General features: G+C 41.6%; 1 protein-coding gene across 6 annotated transcripts in view; it reads right to left on the bottom strand.

The window, feature by feature from the left end:
• LOC138739676 (nuclear mitotic apparatus protein 1-like) overlaps nucleotides 1-20,700 on the bottom strand; it is a 173,207-nt gene that overhangs the window by 82,824 nt on the left and 69,683 nt on the right. For all 6 annotated transcript variants that reach the window (XM_069892221.1, XM_069892217.1, XM_069892218.1 and 3 more), the window contains exons 4-6: nucleotides 18,094-18,176; nucleotides 15,493-15,519; nucleotides 1,904-1,992 (exon numbers count right to left, since the gene is read on the bottom strand). In XM_069892221.1, coding sequence (XP_069748322.1) covers nucleotides 1,904-1,992; nucleotides 15,493-15,519; nucleotides 18,094-18,176 — 199 coding nt within the window. The remainder of the gene's footprint in view (nucleotides 1-1,903; nucleotides 1,993-15,492; nucleotides 15,520-18,093; nucleotides 18,177-20,700) is intronic.

Raw genomic sequence — 20,700 nt, 5'->3', positions numbered from 1 at the left:
GGATAACCCCACCCCAGTGGAATAGAAGGAGTATACCACCCCCTTTACGAAGCCAGGGATAACCCCACCCCAGTGGAATAGAAGGAGTATACCACCCCCTTTACGAAGCCAGGGATAACCCCACCCCAGTGGAATAGAAGGAGTATACCACCCCTTTTACGATGCCAGGGATAACCCCACCCCAGTGGAATAGAAGGAGTATACCACCCCCTTTACGAAGCCAGGGATAACCCCACCCCAGTGGAATAGAAGGAGTATACCACCCCCCTTACGAAGCCAGGGATAACCCCACCCCAGTGGAATAGAAGGAGTATACCACCCCCCCACATGAAGCCAGGGATAACCCCACCCCAGTGGTCAGTGAAGACAGAGAGTGTGTTATCCCCGCCCCTGTGGTCAGTGAGGACAGAGGGAGTGATAATTCCACCCCAGTGGGCAGTGAGGACTGGGAGAGTAATAACTCCTGATGGGCAGTGAGGACAGGGAGAGTGGCAACTCCTGGTTGTCAGTGAGGACAGGGAGAGTGGCAACTCCACCCCAGTGGCCAGTGAGAGTGATAACTCCTGGTTGACAGTGAAGACAGAGGGAGTGATAACTCCACCCTGGTGGTCAGTGAGGACAGAGGGAGTGATAACTCCACCCTGGTGGTCAGTGAGGACAGAGGGAGTGAGCATGACGAATAGTGATTGGGATTGAAAGACTAAATTATGTATTACACAATTGATTGCGTGACTGAATAGCTCTGCATTTACACTTGGATCAGATATATCATTTTGTTTGTCCTAAAAGTAAAAAAAAACCTTAAAAGCTTTAAAAATGTTCACAAAGAGAAGGAGCAACATTGGAACAAGGTACCGGCCCCCATCTTACAGAAGCACACTTGAGAGTGTCCTGTCTGACTGCATTCTTGAGTGGTATGATAGATAGCTGCAAACCATCGGACCAGAAGGTTCAAAGGTTCCTTTTATTTTTTGACACGTAATAATACATTAAAAATGTAATATACATGATATACTTCAACTTTTATCTGCCATAAGGTGAACAAAGAGTTGACATGATCATTGCCTGGCACCTCTAACAATAGGAGAAAGTGAGGCAAAAGAGAGTCCTTTCAACGTTACTGAGATTCGCCTCCAGTGCTCTCGCAGCCTCTACAGCTGTACAACCAGAATCAATGCAGAAGATCATTAAAACTGCCGAGATAATCACTGGAGTCAGTCTTCCTCTCCTCTATTGACAATGTTCACCAGGAGCATTGCTTAAATAGGGCTCAAAGAATTAATGAGGATCCCTTCCATCCATCACACCATCAGGAAGTATAGGTATATCAAAATTGGGAATTCCAGGCTGGGAAATAGCTTCTTCCCAGAGGCTGTGAGATTGGTGAACAGTGTCTCATAAATGAAACTAGTAAATTATTCCGGATATAAAAAACCACCAGCAGATTAGTTTTTCATGCAGTTTAAATCTGCAGGTAGGATGACCAGGCAGTAGGATCCTACAGAGCATCAATAAAAAACCAAGTCTCTGCTCCTCCCAGATCTGCACCAGCACTTCTCTTTTGATCCCGTTTCCAGTACTCTGGCATGGTCTCCACAATGGGAAACAATTCCAACAGATCATTGCAAGACCACACTGGTTCACCCGAGTCTTGGGAAGGATACCTGCATTCTTTCCCAAACTGGTCTAGATGTGACTAAATGCCCTTGGAAATGCCCCAGCAACCAAGGACAATGGGGGAAAAAAAATTACAGCCTAACTAGCGATGCCCACATCCGCAAAGAAAATGCAGAAAGGTATTCATGCAGAAGCAATCATCTAAATTAACAGACATGTTAAACATATCTTTCAAACAATATACAGTGGCCTTGACCACTACTTCTGGTTCTGTCCTTAAGCTCACCTTTGCCATTTCAAGTTCAACATCCTCACCAAGCAGGATCTTCTGCAAGGAAATTACATTTCCAGCAGCAGGATTGTGTCTGCAGTGATCTACAAATAAAAGGACAAATAGGAACGTTGCTTCCCAGCAGTGCAATCCTAGCAACAGCAGGAGATTACAGTTGACAAGGATGAACAACTATTAAGCTGGTTGTAATCAAACATTTGGCCCTTGTCCCATGAAGATTTCATCAACTGTTAACTGCAATTTATCTGCATCGCAAAGGTTCAGGGCTCCTTTTATTATTACATAATAATACATAAAATGTAATATCCATGATATACTTCAACTTTTGTCTGCTCTAAGTCAAACAAAGTGTTGCCATAAGCATTGCCTGACATTCCTAATAAAGGAAGAGAAGCAAAAGACACTTGGTCCTTTCAGTCACTGAGAGTCCGTGGATTTACCTCCAGCACTCCCGCAGCCTCACAGACTCCAGCAACCTGAGCAAGATCAAAATTCTGATACAATCAGGAAGCCTTCAATGCCCGAGGCCATTCAGGAGTCCTTCTTCCCCTCAGCACCCTCTCGAATCCCAGTTCCAATACCTGATTCACATGAGCCACTCTACAGCAGCCCACAGCCTGTGTGGGTCCTTCAACCAAAGGTCGCCAACCTCCCACAGTCTGTGTGGGTTCTTCAGCATCTGAGCCCTGCGCTGTGGTCATCTTCTTTGAGGTCGTCTCTCTTGCTGCCCCTCCTTAACTGGGGGGGGGAGGGAAGAGAGAAGAGGATACTCTTTCTGCTTCTAGTGCCCTGCGCTGGTCAGCTGTTCCCTGGCATCTGCAATCCCTCATGGAATGCTGCTCAGCACAGGCACTGCCATCTTGTGTACAAACCTCCATGGTTGCAGGTTTTGTAAAATTGTTGCCTCTTTTAAATGGCCGTTTAAAATCTGTATGGAGCCATCCAGATCAGCTCCAGACAGCAGGACCCTGAGGAGGAGTGCTGTCTCTGCTCCCTGGCCTCTCTTCCCTCAAAATTTGTCTCTCTAGTTCTGGTCTCTTGTTCATTTGATTTCAAATGGACCACCTTGCTTTCAGCTGCCAGATACAATGCTCTAGATTTTCTTCCATTTCTTCTCTTACACTGAAACACTTTTCTTTATTCATCTGTAAATCTCATCCTGCAATGCTTACGACATTACTTCAATCCAGTATTTAAATACCCTGTGACCAGAGCAGAGCCGAATTAGGCCATTTGGCCCATCATGTCTGCTCTGCCATTCAAATCATCACTGATGTATTTTTCCTCTCAACCCCCTTCTCCTGCCACGACCTTGGACATCCTTAATAAGAAGAACCTATTAAGCTCTGATTGAAATATATTCAATAACTTGGCTTCTATGGCCATCTGCGGCAACAAATTCCAAGTTCACCAACCTCTGGCTGAAGAAATTTCTCCTCATCTCCGTTCTAAAGGGATATCCTTTTATTTTTTAGGCTGTGCCCTCTGGCTCTAGGAACATCTTCTCAATGTCCACTCTGTTCAGTCCTTTCAATATTCAGTAGGTTTCAATCAGATTCCATTTCCGTTAGACAAAGGGGCAGAAACAGGCTATTCAGCCCATCGAGCCTGCCCCACTATTTAATCATGAGCTGATCCAGTTTTCCACTCAGCCCCACTGCCTGGCCTCCCTCACCCCCCCCCCCACCCCCCACCCACCCAACCCAACAACCTTTGATGCCCTGGAACCAATAAATCTGTGTTATGACTTGGCCTCCACAACCACCTGTGGCAACAAATTCCAGATACACCACCCTCCAGCAAAAGAAATTCCTCTGCATCTCTGTTCTTATCCTGAAGTTTATGCTCTCTTGTCTTGTCCTAGACCCTCCCACCATGGGAAACATCCTTTCTACATTGATTCTATCCATGCCTTTCAATATTCAAAATGTTTCAATGACAATCCCCCCCCCCCCATTCTCTTGAATTCCAATGAGTACAGGCCAAAAGCTGTCAAACGCTCCTTATATGATGATCTTTTCATTCCCAGAATCATCCTTGTGAACCTCCCCTGAAACCCTCTCCAATGCCAGCACATCCTTTCTTAAATGAGGAGCCTGACTGTTCACAAGCCTCAACATCACATCACTGCTCTTATATTCTACTCCTCTTCATGCGAATGCCAACATTCCCCCTCATCATTTCAAACTCCAGTGAGTTTTGGCCCAGAACCATGAAACACTCCTTTTATGTTAACCCTCAGCATTTTATTTAAAATGAGATCTGACTGGGACTCCAGAGTTGCATCCCAACATTCTCCCTATCCCTCGTACACTGTTTTGGCCCTGCATAGCTCAATGTTCTACTGCAAAATCAGAAACCGCTGCAAACACTCAATGGGGCAGGCAGCATTTAAGGAAGTGGAAAGAGATCACTCAAAAGACACTTCCTGTTCAGTATTTCCAGCATTTACAGTATCTATGATGTTCTTCAACATTTCATTAGCTTTGCCGAGCCAGAGCAGGGCAGTTGTTCACATGTTGGAAATGTTCGCAGGAGAACCCTTTCAGTTTCACCCTAAGCTGCTTCACCACAAGCACCAAGAAGGTCCACTCAAATGTAGGGGTTATACTCCGATGGATGACTGATTTTGTTAGGGGAGATGTGGGGGGCGCAGAGATTCATGGTCAGCAGGAAGGAGGAGGTTGGAGGGAATATGTCCACAAAAGGTTCTGCTTCTCCAAGGCAATAATGTCAATAGCATGGTCTGCTCCAAAACTGTGGGACACTCTACAGAGTTTCACTTTCATAGTACAGTACATGAACAGCCCTTTGGTCCATGATGATTCCACCAAATATAATGCCCAAATTGTGCTAAAATTTCACTGCTTACAAATGATCCATATTGCATACAATACAGGCCCTTTGCTCCACAATGTTATGCTGACCTATAAAAACCTACTCAACAAACTAATCCTTCCCTTCCTCACACCTATAACCCTCTATTTTTCTTGCATCCATGTGTCTAAAAGTCTTTTAAATGTCCATATTGTACCAGCCTCCACCACCACCCAGTTACCCATTGCTCTGTGTAAAAAAAAACGTACCCCTGATGTCTTCCCTCACCTTGTACAGATGTCCTCTGGTGTTTGCTACTCTCGCCCTGGGAAAAAGGTGCTGGCTGTCTACCGTATCTATACTTCTCAAAATCTTGTCTATTAAGTCACCTCTCATCCTTTTTCACTCCAAAGAGAAAACCCACATAAAGACACATTCTCCAAACCAGGCAACATCACGGTAAATCCCCTCTGCACCCTTTCCAAAGCTTCCACGTTCTTCCTGTAATGAGGCAACCAGAACTGAACACAATATTCCAAGTGTGGTCTCACCAGAATTTCATAGAGCAACAACATTACCTCATGACTCATGAAAACAATACCCCGACTAATGAAGGCCAGCACACCCTAAGTCTCTTAACTATTCTATTAACCTAGCGGCAACCTTGAGAAATCTATGGATTTGGATCCCAAGGTCTCTCTGTTCTTCCACACTGTTAAGAATCCTGCAATTAGCTATGTACTCTGCCTTCAGGTATGACCTTCCAAAATGCATCACTTTACACTTATCCGGATTGAACTCCATCTGCCACTTTTCTGCATCCTGTCCACAACCTGTTATAACCTACGAGAACCTTTTACCCTACCCAAAATACCTCCGACCTTTTTTTAAAAATTTTTTATTTTTCACACCATAAACCACATTGACCATGATACATACATTTTCCTTTTCAAATATATACAGTGCCATTTTCTCCGCCCCCTCCCTCCTCCCATCCCACCGTCCCTACCTCCCCCCCCATCCATTTAAAGTACAAAATCTAAGATACATTAAACCAGTCAAACAATGTTGTCATTCAATAAAAATAAACAAGAAATTCCACTGAGTCAATTCTTTTCATTTCCTTCTCCTTTCGTTAATTTAGGTAGTGAATGTCCCCGGTAGGTTTTCTCTATTGTGTTTCATGTAAGGCTCCCACATTTGTTCAAATATTTCAATATTATTTCTTAAACTATATGTTATTTTTTCTAATGGAATACATTTATTCATTTCTATATACCATTTTTGTATTTTCAAATTATCTTCCAATTTCCAGGTTGACATAATACATTTTTTTGCTACGGCTAGAGCTATCTTAACAAATCTTTTTTGAGCACCATCCAAATCAATTCCAAATTCTTTGTTTTTTATGTTACTTAGGAGGAAGATCTCTGGATTTTTTGGTATATTGTTTTCTGTAATTTTATTTAATATTTGGTTTAGATCTTCCCAAAATTTTTCTACTTTCTCACATGTCCAGATTGCATGAATTGTTGTTCCCATTTCTTTTTTACATCGAACACATCTGTCAGATACTGTTGGGTCCCATTTATTTAACTTTTGAGGTGTAATGTATAGCCTGTGTATCCAGTTATATTGTATCATACATAACCTCGTATTTATTGTATTTCTCATCGTTCCAGAACATAACTTCTCCCTTGTTTCCCTTTTTATCTTTATATTTAAACCTTGTTCCCATTTTTGTTTAGTTTTACCATTTGTTTCCTCATTCTCCTTTTCTTGCAGTTTAATATACATATTTGTTATAAATCTTTTGATTATCATTGTATCTGTAATCACATATTCAAAGTTACTTCCCTCTGGTAACCTCAGACTGCTTCCTAATTTGTCCTTCAAGTAGATCTCAATTGGTAATATGCCAGCACTGTATCTTGAGTTATATTGTATTTATCTTTCATTTGTTCAAAGGATAATAATCTATTTCCTGAAAAACAATTTTCTATTCTTTTGATCCCTTTTTTCTCCCATTCTCTAAAGGAAAGGTTATCTATTGTAAAAGGGAGTAACTTATTTTGAGTCAATATTAGTTTTGGTAATTGATAATTTGTTTTATTCCTTTCTACATGAATCTTTTTCCAAATATTGAGTAGATGATGTAATACTGGAGAACTCCTACGTTGTACCAATTTTTCATCCCATTTATATAATATGTGTTCAGGTATCTTTTCCCCTATTTTATCTAGTTCTAATCTAGTCCAATCTGGCTTTTCCCTTGTTTGATAAAAATCTGATAGGTATCTTAATTGTGCGGCTCTATAATAATTTTTAAAGTTTGGCAGTTGTAAGCTTCCTTGTTTATACCATTCTGTTAATTTATCTAGTGCTATCCTCGGTTTCCCCCCTTTCCATAAAAATTTCCTTATTATTTTCTTTAACTCCTTGAAGAATTTCTCTGTCAAGTGTATTGGCAATGCCTGAAATAGGTATAATATCCTTGGGAAAATGTTCATTTTAATACAGTTTATCCTTCCTATTAGTGTTAATGGTAAATCTTTCCAATGCTCTAAATCGTCCTGTAATTTTTTCATTAGTGGATAATAATTGAGTTTATATAGATGGCCGAGATTTTTATTTATTTGTATACCTAGGTATCTTATTGCTTGCATTTGCCATCTGAATGGTGATTCCTTCTTAATTTTTGAGAAATCCACATTATTCATTGGCATTGCTTCACTTTTATTTACGTTAATCTTGTAACCCGACACTTCTCCATATTCCTTCAATTTCCTATATAATTCTTTTATTGAAGGTTCTGGTTCTGTTAAGTATACTATAACATCATCCGCAAATAAACTGATTTTATATTCCTTGTCTTTTATTTTTATTCCTTTTATATTATTTTCTGTTCTTATCAATTCTGCTAGTGGTTCTATAGCTAACGCAAACAATAAAGGTGATAGTGGGCATCCCTGTCGTGTTGACCTGCTTAAGTTAAATTGTTTTGATACATGTCCATTTACTGTCACTTTCGCCAATGGTCCCTTATATAATGCTTTAATCCAATTAATATACTTCTCTGGTAAACTGAATTTTTGCAATACTTTGAATAAATAATTCCATTCTACTCTGTCAAAGGCCTTCTCTGTGTCTAAAGCAACTGCTACTGTTGGCGCTTTACTCCCTTCTACTGCATGAATTAAGTTAATAAATTTACAAATATTGTCTGTTGTGCGTCTTTTTTTAATAAATCCAGTTTGGTCTAGATTTACCATTTTCGGTACATACTCTGCTAATCTGTTTGCTAATAGTTTAGCTATTATCTTATAATCTGTGTTAAGTAATGATGTTGGTCTATATGACGCTGGTGCGAGCGGATCTTTCCCTTGCTTTAGTATTACTGTAATTATTGCTGTTTTACATGAATCTGGTAAGCTTTGTGTTTTATCAATCTGGTTGATTACTTCCAGGAGGGGAGGAATTAATAAATCTTTAAATGTTTATAGAATTCTTTTGGGAATCCATCCTCTCCTGGTGTTTTATTATTTGGTAATTTTTTTATTATCTCTTGTATTTCTACTATTTCAAATGGTTCTGTTAATTTATTTTCTTCCTCTATTTGTAATTTTGGTAGTTCAATTTTAGTTAAAAATTCATCTATTATCCCTTCTTTCCCTTCGTTTTCAGTTTGGTATAATTGTTCATAGAATTCTCTAAAGTTTTCCTTGATCTCCGTTGGATTATATGTAATTTGTTTGTCTTTTTTCCTTGATGCCAATACCATTTTCTTAGCTTGTTCTGTCTTAAGCTGCCATGCTAGAATTTTATGCGTTTTTTCCCCTAGTTCATAATATTTCTGTTTTGTCTTCATTATGTTCTTCTCCACCTTAAATGTTTGCAGTGTTTCATATTTTATTTTTTTATCTGCCAATTCTCTTCTTTTAGTTGTATCTTCCTTCATTGCTAATTCTTTTTCTATATTTACTATTTCCCTTTCCAACTGCTCTGTTTCCTGATTATAGTCCTTCTTCATCTTGGTTACATAACTTATTATTTGCCCTCTAATGAACGCTTTCATTGCATCCCATAGTATAAACTTATCTTTCACTGATTCCGTATTTATTTCAAAATATATTTTAATTTGTCTTTCAATGAATTCTCTAAAATCCTGCCTTTTAAGTAACATGGGGTTTAATCTCCATCTATACATTCTTGGAGGGATGTGATCTAACTCTATTGTCAATATCAAGGGTGTATGGTCCGATAATATTCTAGCTTTATATTCTGTTTTTCTTACTCTATCTTGCATATGAGCTGATAACAAAAATAGGTCTATTCTTGAGTATGTTTTATGTCTACCCGAGTAATATGAATATTCCTTTTCATTTGGGTGTTGTTTCCTCCATATATCCAAAAGTTGCATTTCTTCCATCGATTTAATTATAAATTTAGTTACTTTGTTCTTTCTGTTAATTTTTTTCCCAGTTTTGTCCATATTTGAATCCAAATTCAGGTTGAAATCCCCTCCTATTAATATGTTCCCTTGCGTATCTGCTATCTTCAAAAAATATCTTGCATAAACTTTTGATCTTCTTCGTTAGGTGAATATACATTGAGTAGATTCCAAAACTCTGAATATATCTGACATTTTATCATTACATATCTCCCTGCTGGATCTATTATTTCCTCTTCTATTTTAATTGGCACATTTTTACTAATTAATATAGCTACTCCTCTTGCTTTTGAATTATACGACGCTGCTGTTACATGTCCTACCCAATCTCTCTTTAATTTCTTGTGCTCCAATTCAGTTAAATGTGTTTCTTGCACAAATGCTGTATCAATTTTTTCTTTTTTCAGTAAATTTAGCAGTTTCTTCCTTTTGATTTGGTTATGTATTCCGTTAGTATTTAAAGTCATAGTTCCGCGTAGCCATTTCATACTTTGTTTATCTTCCCTTTCCGTTTCTCCATCATCACCTTTCCTTCTTATCCATTTCTGCTTTCTTGTTTTGAACACTTTATAAGACAACATTTCTAAAACATCAAACATTTTCCTTATTCTCCTATTTAAAACTTCTTTAACCCCATTCTCCCCTCCCCCTCCTGAGTTGCCCTTTATCCCTTGTCGGGCAACCACATCTCCCCTCTCCATTTGGATTTGCGAATTCACTCGCAAACGTCAACTGATTTCGCAGTGACCGTAACTCCTCCCCACCCAGCCCCCCCAGAAAAGATTTCAATTTTCATATGTAACAAAGGTCACTCTTTTAATTCCCTCCTTATTCCTTCTATTCCCTTTCCCTCCCTTATTAATACTTGTCTATACTCTATATATTTTCCTCTAAATACGGATACATTCATGTATGTACACTATATATATATATACACACAAATACCCCTTTACACACATACATATAGATTGTGGTCATTTTTACTCTCATTACATGTCTTCATCTCTCTGCCTGTTTTGAAGTTGTTCTGCAAATTTTCTTGCTTCCTCTGGATCCGAGAATAGTCTGTTTTGTTGCCCTGGAATAACTATTTTAAGTACCGCTGGGTACTTTAACATAAATTTATATCCTTTTTTCCATAAGATCGTTTTTGCTGTATTGAACTCCTTCCTCTTCTTCAGGAGTTCAAAACTTATGTCTGGATAGAAAAAAATTTTTTGACCTTTATATTCCAGTGGCTTTTTGTCTTCTCTTACTTTCTTCATTGCTTTCTCCAATATATTTTCTCTTGTTGTATATCTTAAGAATTTTACTAAAATGGATCTTGGTTTTTGCTGCGGTTGTGGTTTCGGGGCTAATGTTCTATGTGCCCTCTCTATTTCCATTTCTTCCTGTAATTCTGGTCTTCCTAGGACCCTGGGGATCCAATCTTTTATAAATTCTCTCATATTCTTGCCTTCTTCATCTTCCTTAAGGCCCACTATCTTTATATTATTTCTTCTATTATAGTTTTCTATTATATCTATCTTCTGAGCTAACAGCTCATGTTCCTCTTTAACTTTTTTATTAGATTCTTCTAATTTCTCTTTTAATTCCTCTACTTCCATTTCTACAATTATTTCTCGTTCTTCCACATTATCCACTCTTTTTCCTATCTCTGACATGACCATTTCTATTTTATTCATTTTTTCTTCTGCACTCTTAATTCTTCTTTTTATCTCATTAAATTCTTGTAATTGCCATTCTTTCACTGATTCCATATATTCTTTAAGAAAAGCTACATCCATTGTCTTGCCTTTCTCTTCTTCTTCCACTTCTTTCTGTTCTTCTTCTTCTTCTTCCTCTGGATTGACCATCTGTTGTTTCCTTGTTTTCTTTTCACCCTCTTCTTTCTTGTTGTCCTTATTGTCTGTGTTCTGCACCTGCTGCTGTGCTGCAGGTGTCTCTCTCAGGTGTGGAGATCGACTCCGCAGCTGTTCCCCCCTCCCGTCAGTGGGTTTTTTCATGCGCATCGCGCTTTTACTTGGCTCTGCGAGCCATTTTTGTAGTCCCGAGCCTGGGACCTCCACTGACCTGTGGGAGCGGGCTTCTCTCTCCGTGGCGGGCCTCTTCGGACAGGTAAGGCCTTCACCTTCTTCTTCCGACATTCTTTCTTCCTCTTTTCTTCCTGTTGTTTTCGACTTTTCTCTCTTCGCTGCCATTTTCTTCTCACCTTTATTTTTACTTTATTATAAATTTTAAGCTTGTACCTTTGTGCTTTGTGTGTTTTGTTTAACTTTTCGGGAGAGGGCTGGAATTCCCTGACCGGCCACTACTCCATCACATGACTCCTCCCCAATACCTCCGACCTTCATGTCATTTGCAAACTTACTGACCCATCTCTCTTCTTCTTTGTCCAGGTCATTTATAAAAATCACAGAGTAGGAGTCCCAGAACAGATCCCTGCAGAACTCCACTAGTCACTGACCTCCAGACAAAATATATTCCATCTTCTCCAAACTCTGCTTTCTGTGCCTTCCTTACCTTATTCACCTATTTGGGACAGTGCTCTTCCCTCTCTCCCACTCCTCCCCTGTCCCACTGCCCCATGTATTTTTATCTTTGATATATATAGTACACTGTTTGACCTGCTGAGTTTCTCCAGCTTTGTGTTTTTACTTTTTTATTTCTGCAGACAAGCCAATTTTTAATTCACACGGCCAAGGTTCCATGGATCCCATGCTTTGTGACTTTCTTATTGAGTTTACCATGGAGGATCTTGTCAAAAGCCTTACTAAAATTCATGAACACATCTACCACCCTGCCTTCATCAATTTCTTTTATTACTTCCTCAAAAAACTCAATTAGGTTCATGATTCATGACCTACTCTTCACAAAGCCAAAACACAATACTAGAGAAACTCAGCAGGTCAGTGCCCTTTATATAGTAATGGTAAAAATACATAACTGATATTTCAGGCTTGAGCCCTTCATCAAGGTATGGTAAAATGTTAGCAGGTGTCCGAGGAAAAGAGTACAGTTGGGATGGGGGAAAAGGGAGGGAGGAGACAGCAGCCATCAAAGGGAGGAGGCATGGCTAGGTGAAGTGAGGGAGGAGAACTAGAAGAGGGGAGAGGAGGAGGAAGAGAGCAGGTTAGCAGAAACTGGAAAAGTCGATGTTAATGCTATCTGGTTGGAGAGTGCCCAGACAGAAAATCAGGTGTTGTTCATCCAATTTGCAGGTGGTCTTGGCGGGATAGTACATAAGGCCACGGACAGACATATAAGAATGGGAGTGTTACACAGAACTGAAATGGTTGACTACTGGGAGGTCTCTGTCACTGGTGCGGATGGAGTGAAGGTCCTCAGAAGCAATCTCCCAATCTGCGCCATCCCTCCGATGTAGAGAAGGCACAAAAGGAACACCGGATGCAGTAAATCAGTCCTGCAAATACACAAGTGAAATGTTGCTTCACTTGAAAGGCCTGTTTGGGCCCAGGACCGTGGTGAGGGGGGAGGTGTGGAAGCAAGTGTTGCACCTCCTGTGGCCACAGGGGAAGGGCCTGGGTGGAGATTGGTGGGGAGGGAAGAGTGCACCAGGGAGGCAGAGAGGAGAAGATGTGTCTGGTAGTGGGTTTCTGTTGTAAGAGTCGGAGATTCCAGAGGATAATGTGTTGGATGTGGAGGCTGGTGGGGTGGTAGGTAAGGATAAGGGGGAATCTGTTTGATGCGTCTGGGGAAGGGGGGCCAGGGCAGATGAATGGGTGAGGGCTGAGTTGATGGTGCTGGAGGGAAAGCTACATTTGTGGAAAATGGCAGACATTTTGGAAGAGCTGCACTGGATGACCTCATCTTGGGAACAGATGCAGCGGAGATGGAGGGATTGAGAGAAGGGGATTGAATTCTTTCAGGGAAAGGATGGGAGGAAGTGTAGTCTAGGTAGTTAGTGAGCTTGTACTATATGTCAGTGCACAGCATCTTCCTAGATGGAGACAGAGAGATCCAGAAGGGCAGTGTTGTTGGAGATGGACAAGGTGATTTGAGATCAGGGTGAAAGGTGGCTGTGAAGTGAATGAAGTTGACAAGTTCATTGTGGGTGCATGAGGCAGCCCCGATGTAGAAATTGATATACCAGAGGAAGAGTTGAGGGCTCTTGCCTGTGTAGGTTTGCAGCATGGATTGTTCCACAAAGCCCACAAACAGCAGGACACATGTGGGTACCAATGGCTACTCTTTGATTTGGAGCAAGTGAGACGAGTTAAAGGAGAAGTTGTTTAAAGTGAGGACGTTCTGCCAGGCGAAAAAGGATGGTAGTCGAGGGTGACTGGTCGGATTTCTGGTCCAGAAAAAAGTGAAGTGCTTGATGACCTTCTGTGTGGGGGATTGGATATCCATCTTGAAGATGAGGCAGCCCAGTTCAGGAAATTCTGAAGTCACTAAAGAGATGGAGGGCATGTGAGGTATCATGGATGTAGGTGGGGAGGGAATGGACCAGAGGAGAAAAGATAAGAGTCATGGTAAGGTAAAACTAGTTCGGTGGGACCCAAGCAAGCAGAAACAATGGGTCTATATCCCAGGGGTCTCCAAAGTGGTTGAAGAATGCCGGGGTTTGATCAAGAGCAGGGGGGAGGGGGGGAATTAAGTGAACGTTAGTAGTTGAAAACAGGGGCGTGTCTATGGAAAATAGCACCTATGGCAGGGGTGTCCAACCTCTCACGAGAGCTGACCTTGATGGACACCATGTTGTATTTGGCTTCAGCCTCTTAATAAAGAGCAAAGGACTGATGGAGCGGAGTATGTGTTCAATGCTGCCACCACACCCCACCAATGTCCAACACCATCGCCACCCCACCAAGGATTCCATGCCTTGGGGTCTGTGAAAAATCAACGATTTAATGAAAGGGTCAATGGTCTAAAAAGTTTGGGGACCCCAGGTCTACCCGTATGTTAGGTTTGTTTATCTTGGGTAGAAGATAGAAACGAGCAGTGCGGGGATGGGAAAAAAATGAGGTGGTAGTTGTGGGAGGGAGGTGACCAGAGGTGATGGGGTTGGAGACAGTGGCTTGATGTCGCTTGGTGGGGTCCTGTGGGAAGGGTAGGTAGATAGGAAGAGGTGTCTGTGTGTTGTCATCTGGCCTCAGCGAGGTAGAGATCAGTGTGCCAGAACACAAAGCTATGTTGACTATCCCTGACAAGACTATACTTATTTAGATATTCCCACATTCCCTTCATATTCTTGCTTCTATCTAGAAGCCTCTTAAACAATACGATTATATCTGCTTCTATCAGCCTGTTCCAGGCACTTACTCTTAAAAAAAAGTTGCCCCACAGATCTCCTTTAAACTCTTCCAACATTCTCCCTTCCCCTTCAATGCACATCCTTTAGTATATTACATTCTTACCCTATGAGAAATATTTTGACTGTCTATCCTCAAATTTATAAACTTCGATCAGGTCCATCCTGTTTCCATCTGATGCTCCAGAGAAAACCACCCGAGTTTGTCCAACTTCTCCCCGCCGTTCATAGCCTATAATCCAGGCCACATCCTGGTAAACCACATTCTTCCTGTAATGAGGCGACCAAGGGCAACCTAACCAAAGTTTTATAAGGCTGAAACATAACTTCCTTACCTTCTATTCAAAGCCTCGTCCAGTGAAGGGAAGCATACTATATGCCACCTTGACCACTCGATCTACAGCCTTTCCATTGTGGGTGATCAGAACTGCAGAGTTTCCCAAGCATGTCCTAATCAAAGTTTCAGTCTCGAGAACTGCAGAATCTTATTCATTCAATTCTCTGAAAACATCAGGTGGGCCGACCTCCAGCTCTGGGAAATTACACAAACTACAGAGCTAGAAATCCAAAACAAAAAAAAAAGAAAGCTGCCAACACGCAGCAAGCAAGTCAGCAATGAAATAATATCTCAGGTCATTGACCCCGACATTAGAACTTCCGCTAATTTTCAACATTTTGTCTTTCTCTCAGATATCCAGACCAAAGAACAATACAGCACAGAAACAGGCCCTTTGGTCAATCTAGTTCATCCCAAACTATTCTTCTGCCTCATCCCATTGACCTGCACCCATCCCCCAGCCTTCCATACTCCTCCCATCCATGCATCTGTCCAAATTTTTCCTAAATGTCAAACGCAATCCCGCATTCACCACTTCAGCTGGCAGCTTGTTACACACTCCGACCACTCCAAAGATCCTCTCTGCGAGAAGAAAGTCTAACAAAATGAATGATGCTACCCCCAGTTACAGTGGAGCCTCAGCTCCCAAAACCAACACATTTCAAAGACATTTTCTTCAACTATCTTGGCAGAGGGTCCCTTACCTGGTTGACTCTCCCGAACTTCCGAACCTATAAGCATAGGATTATTAGCCAGTTCAAGTCATGATGTGTGCAACTCAAAACAACACTTACATAAAATAGTCTTTTGTCCTGCTGTTAAATAACAGGATGCATATTTTCAACAGTAAAAAAAAGATTAAAAATGAAACAGTCATGATAAGATTGACCCTGGTTATGATTTCCTCAAGGGAAAATCAGAAAAGGTCGAAGCAGGATACACCAGAAAGTCTCAAAATTGGGGTTAGAATCCAGACCAAGAAAAGGTGTTAATTGGATGTGATAAGGGACTAGGTAAAATTTATCATGTCTGTGTGAAAGAAGACAAGGAATGGAGAGACGATGGGAGAAGAAGTAGGTGGGGGGGGGGGGGGGGAGACTTAAACGAATGCCAGATCAGTCAATATTAATGCCATCCGGTTGGAGGGTGCCCAGTCGAAAGATGAGATGTTGTTCCAATGGTCTCAGTCTGGCAGTAGAAGACATGTTGGCAAGTGAATGGGATGGAAAATTGAAATGGGTAGGTGAGGACGAGGAATCCTGTCCAACTTCCACCCCGACTTCAAATGAACTTAGTCCATCTCTACAACACTCTCCCTTTCCTCGATCTCTCTGTCTCCATCTAAGGAGACAAACTCTCAACAGACATCTTCTACGAACCCACCAATTCCCACAGCTACCTCTACTATACCTCTTCCCACCCTGTCCCTTGAAAGAATTCCATTCCATTCTCTCAACTCTTCCACCTCTGTCGCATCTGCACCCAGGATGAGGTCTTCCATGCCAGATCATCAGAGATGACCTCCTTCATCAAACAATGTGGCTTTCCCTCTACTATCATCAACTCGGCCCTCACCCACACACCTGCGCTGGTCCCCTCTGCCCCCATGCTCAACAAGGACAGGATTCCTCTTGTCATCACCTACCACCCTATCAGCCTCTGCATCCAACGCATTCTCCTGTACCATTTCCGCCACTTACTACATGATCCCACCACTAGAAACATATTCCTCTCTCCGCCTTCCGCAGGGTCCGCTCCCTCCGTGACTCCCTTGTCCACTCCTCCCACCCTACCAATCGTCCCCTTGGGACCTACCTACCCGTGACCGCAGGAGATGCTCCACTTGCACCCACACCTCCTCCCTCAGCACCATTCGGGGCCCCAAACAGTCTTTCCAAGTGAAGCAACATTTCACTTGTGAATCTGCAGGGGTCATCTACTGCATCTGGTGCTCCTGTTGTAGTCTCCTCTACATCGGAGAGATGAGACGCAGACTGGGAGATTGCTTTATTGAGGACCTCAGCTCTGTCCACCGCAATAGAGTGGATCTCCCATTGGCAACCCATTTCAATTCTCCATTCTATTCACTTGCCAACATATACTGCCAGACTGATACCACCTGTAAATTGGTGGAACACTTCATCACCACACTGGTGGCACACTCCAACTAGATGGCATTAATATCGACTTCTCTGGCTTTTGTTAAAACCAACCCCCCAACCCCCCCCCACCATCCCCTTCTTCCTCCGTTGTCTTTCCATCCCTGTCTCCTTTCACACAGATATGATAAATGCTACCAGTCCCTCATCACATCCAATGAACACCTTTTGTTGGTCTGGATTCCTCCCCCATTGTTTGAATTCTGAGACTTTCCGATATATCCCGCTTCTGCTTTTCTGATTTTTCTTGAAGAAGGGCTTGGGCCTGAAATGTCGGCGAAAGATCTTTGTCTCCTATGATGCTGAAAAGACCGGCTGAGTTCCTCCAGCATATCAATGTGTTTTCACATGAAACTTTCCACACCCATCTTCGCTGTTCTTTAACTTTACCTTCCCCACGAACTTTGTTGACGGGGCTCTCAACCCCGTTGCCTGCATTTCTGGGCTCACCATTTGCTTTCTTCTTCAAAATAAAACATGGAGAACATCATCCAGCCCAACAGCCCTTACGCTGATCAATAGCCATCATAATTTTCATCATATTAATGAGATTCCAGTGGAAGATATATTTGCTCTCCCCTTTCCCTGTTTCCCTCTTCATAACTCTCATTTATCTTCCATTTCCACGAAACCTTTCCCTTCCAAGCAACATCTGCTCTTGGACCTTGCCCCTCCCAATAATGAGGCCCAAACTGTCCTTTCAGGAAAAGCAGCAATTCCCTCACATTTCTTTCAATCTGGTGATAACTTGATGGGCTGAATAGCTTATTTCTTCTCCTATGTCTAAGGCCTCCTCTACATCAGAGAAACAAAACAGACTGGGTGATCTTTTTAGGATATCTCCTGATCAGTTAGGTGCTTTCACCAATCTCTAGTGTTTGAGACTTCCAGTAACATGTTTAGTCTCTCAATTCCCCAATTCATCTAAGTGGCTCTAAAAACATTGCGTAACCTGTTTCCACCATATCATTCTCGTCAGGTAATACAATGCCTATTGAGCCCATTCAGTTTTTCTCCCGCACGACACTACTTGACCTGCTGAGTAGTCCCAGCTTACTAGAGCAAAGAAAAGGTGCTCATCCAAGATTAAAATAACTGCAAATTATGATAGAACATCTTTGATCAAGCAATCTCTGCAGTACTTACATTCTAAAAAGTTGCAGATAAACTGGAATCTCTCCTCAATGGATTTTGTTTCAAGTATCTGAGGCGCATCGTCTTTTCCTCTTCTGCAATAAGATTGTTAATTAAAATATGTAAGCGAGGATTTGATGATTTCTATTCTATAACTTTCATTTCCCTTTGAAAATTAATACTTTTTTGTGCTTCTTCTCTCTAGCGCATCAGAGGTCGAAGGGAGACCTGACAGATATTTATAAAATTATGAGAGGCATTGATACAGTGGACAGTCAGAGCCTCTGTCCTCACTCCTAAGGTAAAATGTCATAGGCTACAGTTCAAGGTGGGTATGGGGGAGAATTTAAAGGAAATGTATGGGGCAACATTTCTTTTCCACAAGGTGCTAATGCCTAGAACAGGCTGTCAGGGATAATGATGAAAGCAGATATGATACTAGCGTTTTAGTGGCTTTAGACAGACACATGAATGTGCAAAGAACAGATGGGTATGCTCCATGTTCAGGCAGAAGAGCTTTAGTTTAATTTGGATATGTTCAGTGCAGACATTGTCGACTAAAGAACTTACTCCAGTACTTTATCTCCAGTACATAACACTGATTAACCATATATAATACCCATATATAACCACTTACAGCACAGAAGTGGTATTCTTCTGTTCTATGATGCAAGTCTAAAACAATGCAGACTTGGTGATGCTCAATAGGTGAAGCAGTATTGTGGTGAGAGACTGTGCATTAACAATCAAATCAATGACCCTTCATCAGAACTGGAGAAGTGGGGATAACACTTGTGTTTTAAAGTTTCAAAGAGATGACAGGATCAAAGGCAATTTCTGTGACGGGGGGACACTAAGGTTTTCTCGGCAACACAATGTTTTCAGTGCAGTCTAAAATGAGGGCATAGGTGTAAAATTACAATTACAATCTTTAAAAGGTATTTAGATAGGAATGGTTTCAAGGGATAAGGGCCAATGCAGACTAGTCCAGGAAGGTATCTCAGTCAGCAATGAAGAGTTGGGCTGAGGGGCGTGTTTCTGTGCTGTATAATCCTATTCAGATAAAAAGGGGCTTTTTCTGCTACATTGATAGCTGTACTGGACTATTTCATTACTTATGCTGCCAATTTTCACCCTGATGTAACCTTCACACAATCAATGCACCTTTCTTTCTTAAGGACACAAGAAATAAGAGCAGACATCTGCTCTGCTATTAAATCAGCTGGTCTGGCCATGGACTCAACTCCACCTAGCTGCCTGTTCCCCATAATCCTTAACTCTACAACTAGGCAAAAAATATATCCACTTGTTTCTTACATATATTTAATGAGGAAGCCTCTACAGCTTCCTTGGACAGAGAATTCCATGGAGTTTGGGAAAAGCAGTTCCTCCTCATCGCTATCCGGAATCTCCTTATCTCTGGAATTGTGTAAAACTCGAAAATCTGTAGACGCCGCAGTGGAAGTAAAAACACGATGCTGGAGAAACTCAGATGGTCAAACAGTATCCTTTATTTCTTTGGCTTGGCTTCACGGACGAAGATTTATGGAGGGGGTAAATGTCCACGTCAGCTGCAGGCTCGTTTGTGGCTGACAAGTCCGATGCGGGACAGCCAGACACGGTTGCAGCGGCTGCAGGGGAAAATTGGATGGTTGGGGTTGGGTGTTGGGTTTTCCCTCCTTTGCCTTTTGCCAGTGAGGTGGGCTCTGTGGTCTTCTTCAAAGGAGGTTGCTGCCCGCCAAACTGTGAGGCGCCAAGATCTACTGTTAGATCTACTGTTGGCAAATGGGATGGGTCAAGTGACGGAGGTTAGTGTTGGCGAGCACTTCGGGTCCAGTGATCATAATGCCATCAGCTTCAATGTCATTATGGAAAGAGAAAAGTCAGGGCCAAGGGTTGAGGTTTTTGATTGGGGAAAAGCTAGATTTGAGGAGATGCGAAAGGACTTGCAGGGTGTGCATTGGGACAATTTGTTTTATGGGCAGGATGTAGTAGAGAGATGGAAGTCTTTTAAAGATCAGATTTTGAGAGTGCAAAAGCTTTATGTTCCTGTTAGGTTAAAAGGAGGGGCAAAAGGTTTGAGAGAGCCGTGGTTTTCAAGGAATATTGGAAACTTGGTTCGAAGAAAAAGGGAGGCGTACATTAGATATAAGAAGCATGGAGTTAAGGAGATGTTTGAAAGATACATTGAATGTAAGAGGAATCTTAAGAGAGGAATTAGGAAAGCTAAAAGAATACGAGGAAACTATGGCAAGCAGGGTGAAAACTAATCCAAAAGAGTTCTACAAATATGTTAATGGTAAGAGGAAAGCTAGAGACAAAATTGGTCCCTTAGAGAATCAGAGCGGAAAACTGTGTGTGGAGCCTAGAAAAATGGGGGAGATATTGAACAGTTTCTTTTCTTCGGTATTCACTAAGGAGAAGGATATTGGGAGATGTGAGATAAAAAAAGCAAATTGGGTAAATATGGGGAATATAGAGATTACAAAAGGTGTAGTTTTAAGGCTTTTGAAGAATATAAAGGTGGATAAGTCTCCGGGACCAGACGGGATCTTCCCCAGGACATTGAGAGAAGTGAAGGAGGAAATAGCAGAGGCTCTGGCGGTAATTTTCCAAATG

This window comes from Narcine bancroftii, chromosome 7 (genome assembly GCF_036971445.1).
Source record: "Narcine bancroftii isolate sNarBan1 chromosome 7, sNarBan1.hap1, whole genome shotgun sequence".
In the NCBI taxonomy this organism is placed as follows: domain Eukaryota; kingdom Metazoa; phylum Chordata; class Chondrichthyes; order Torpediniformes; family Narcinidae; genus Narcine; species Narcine bancroftii.
This window is presented reverse-complemented; position numbering and strand designations above follow the sequence as displayed.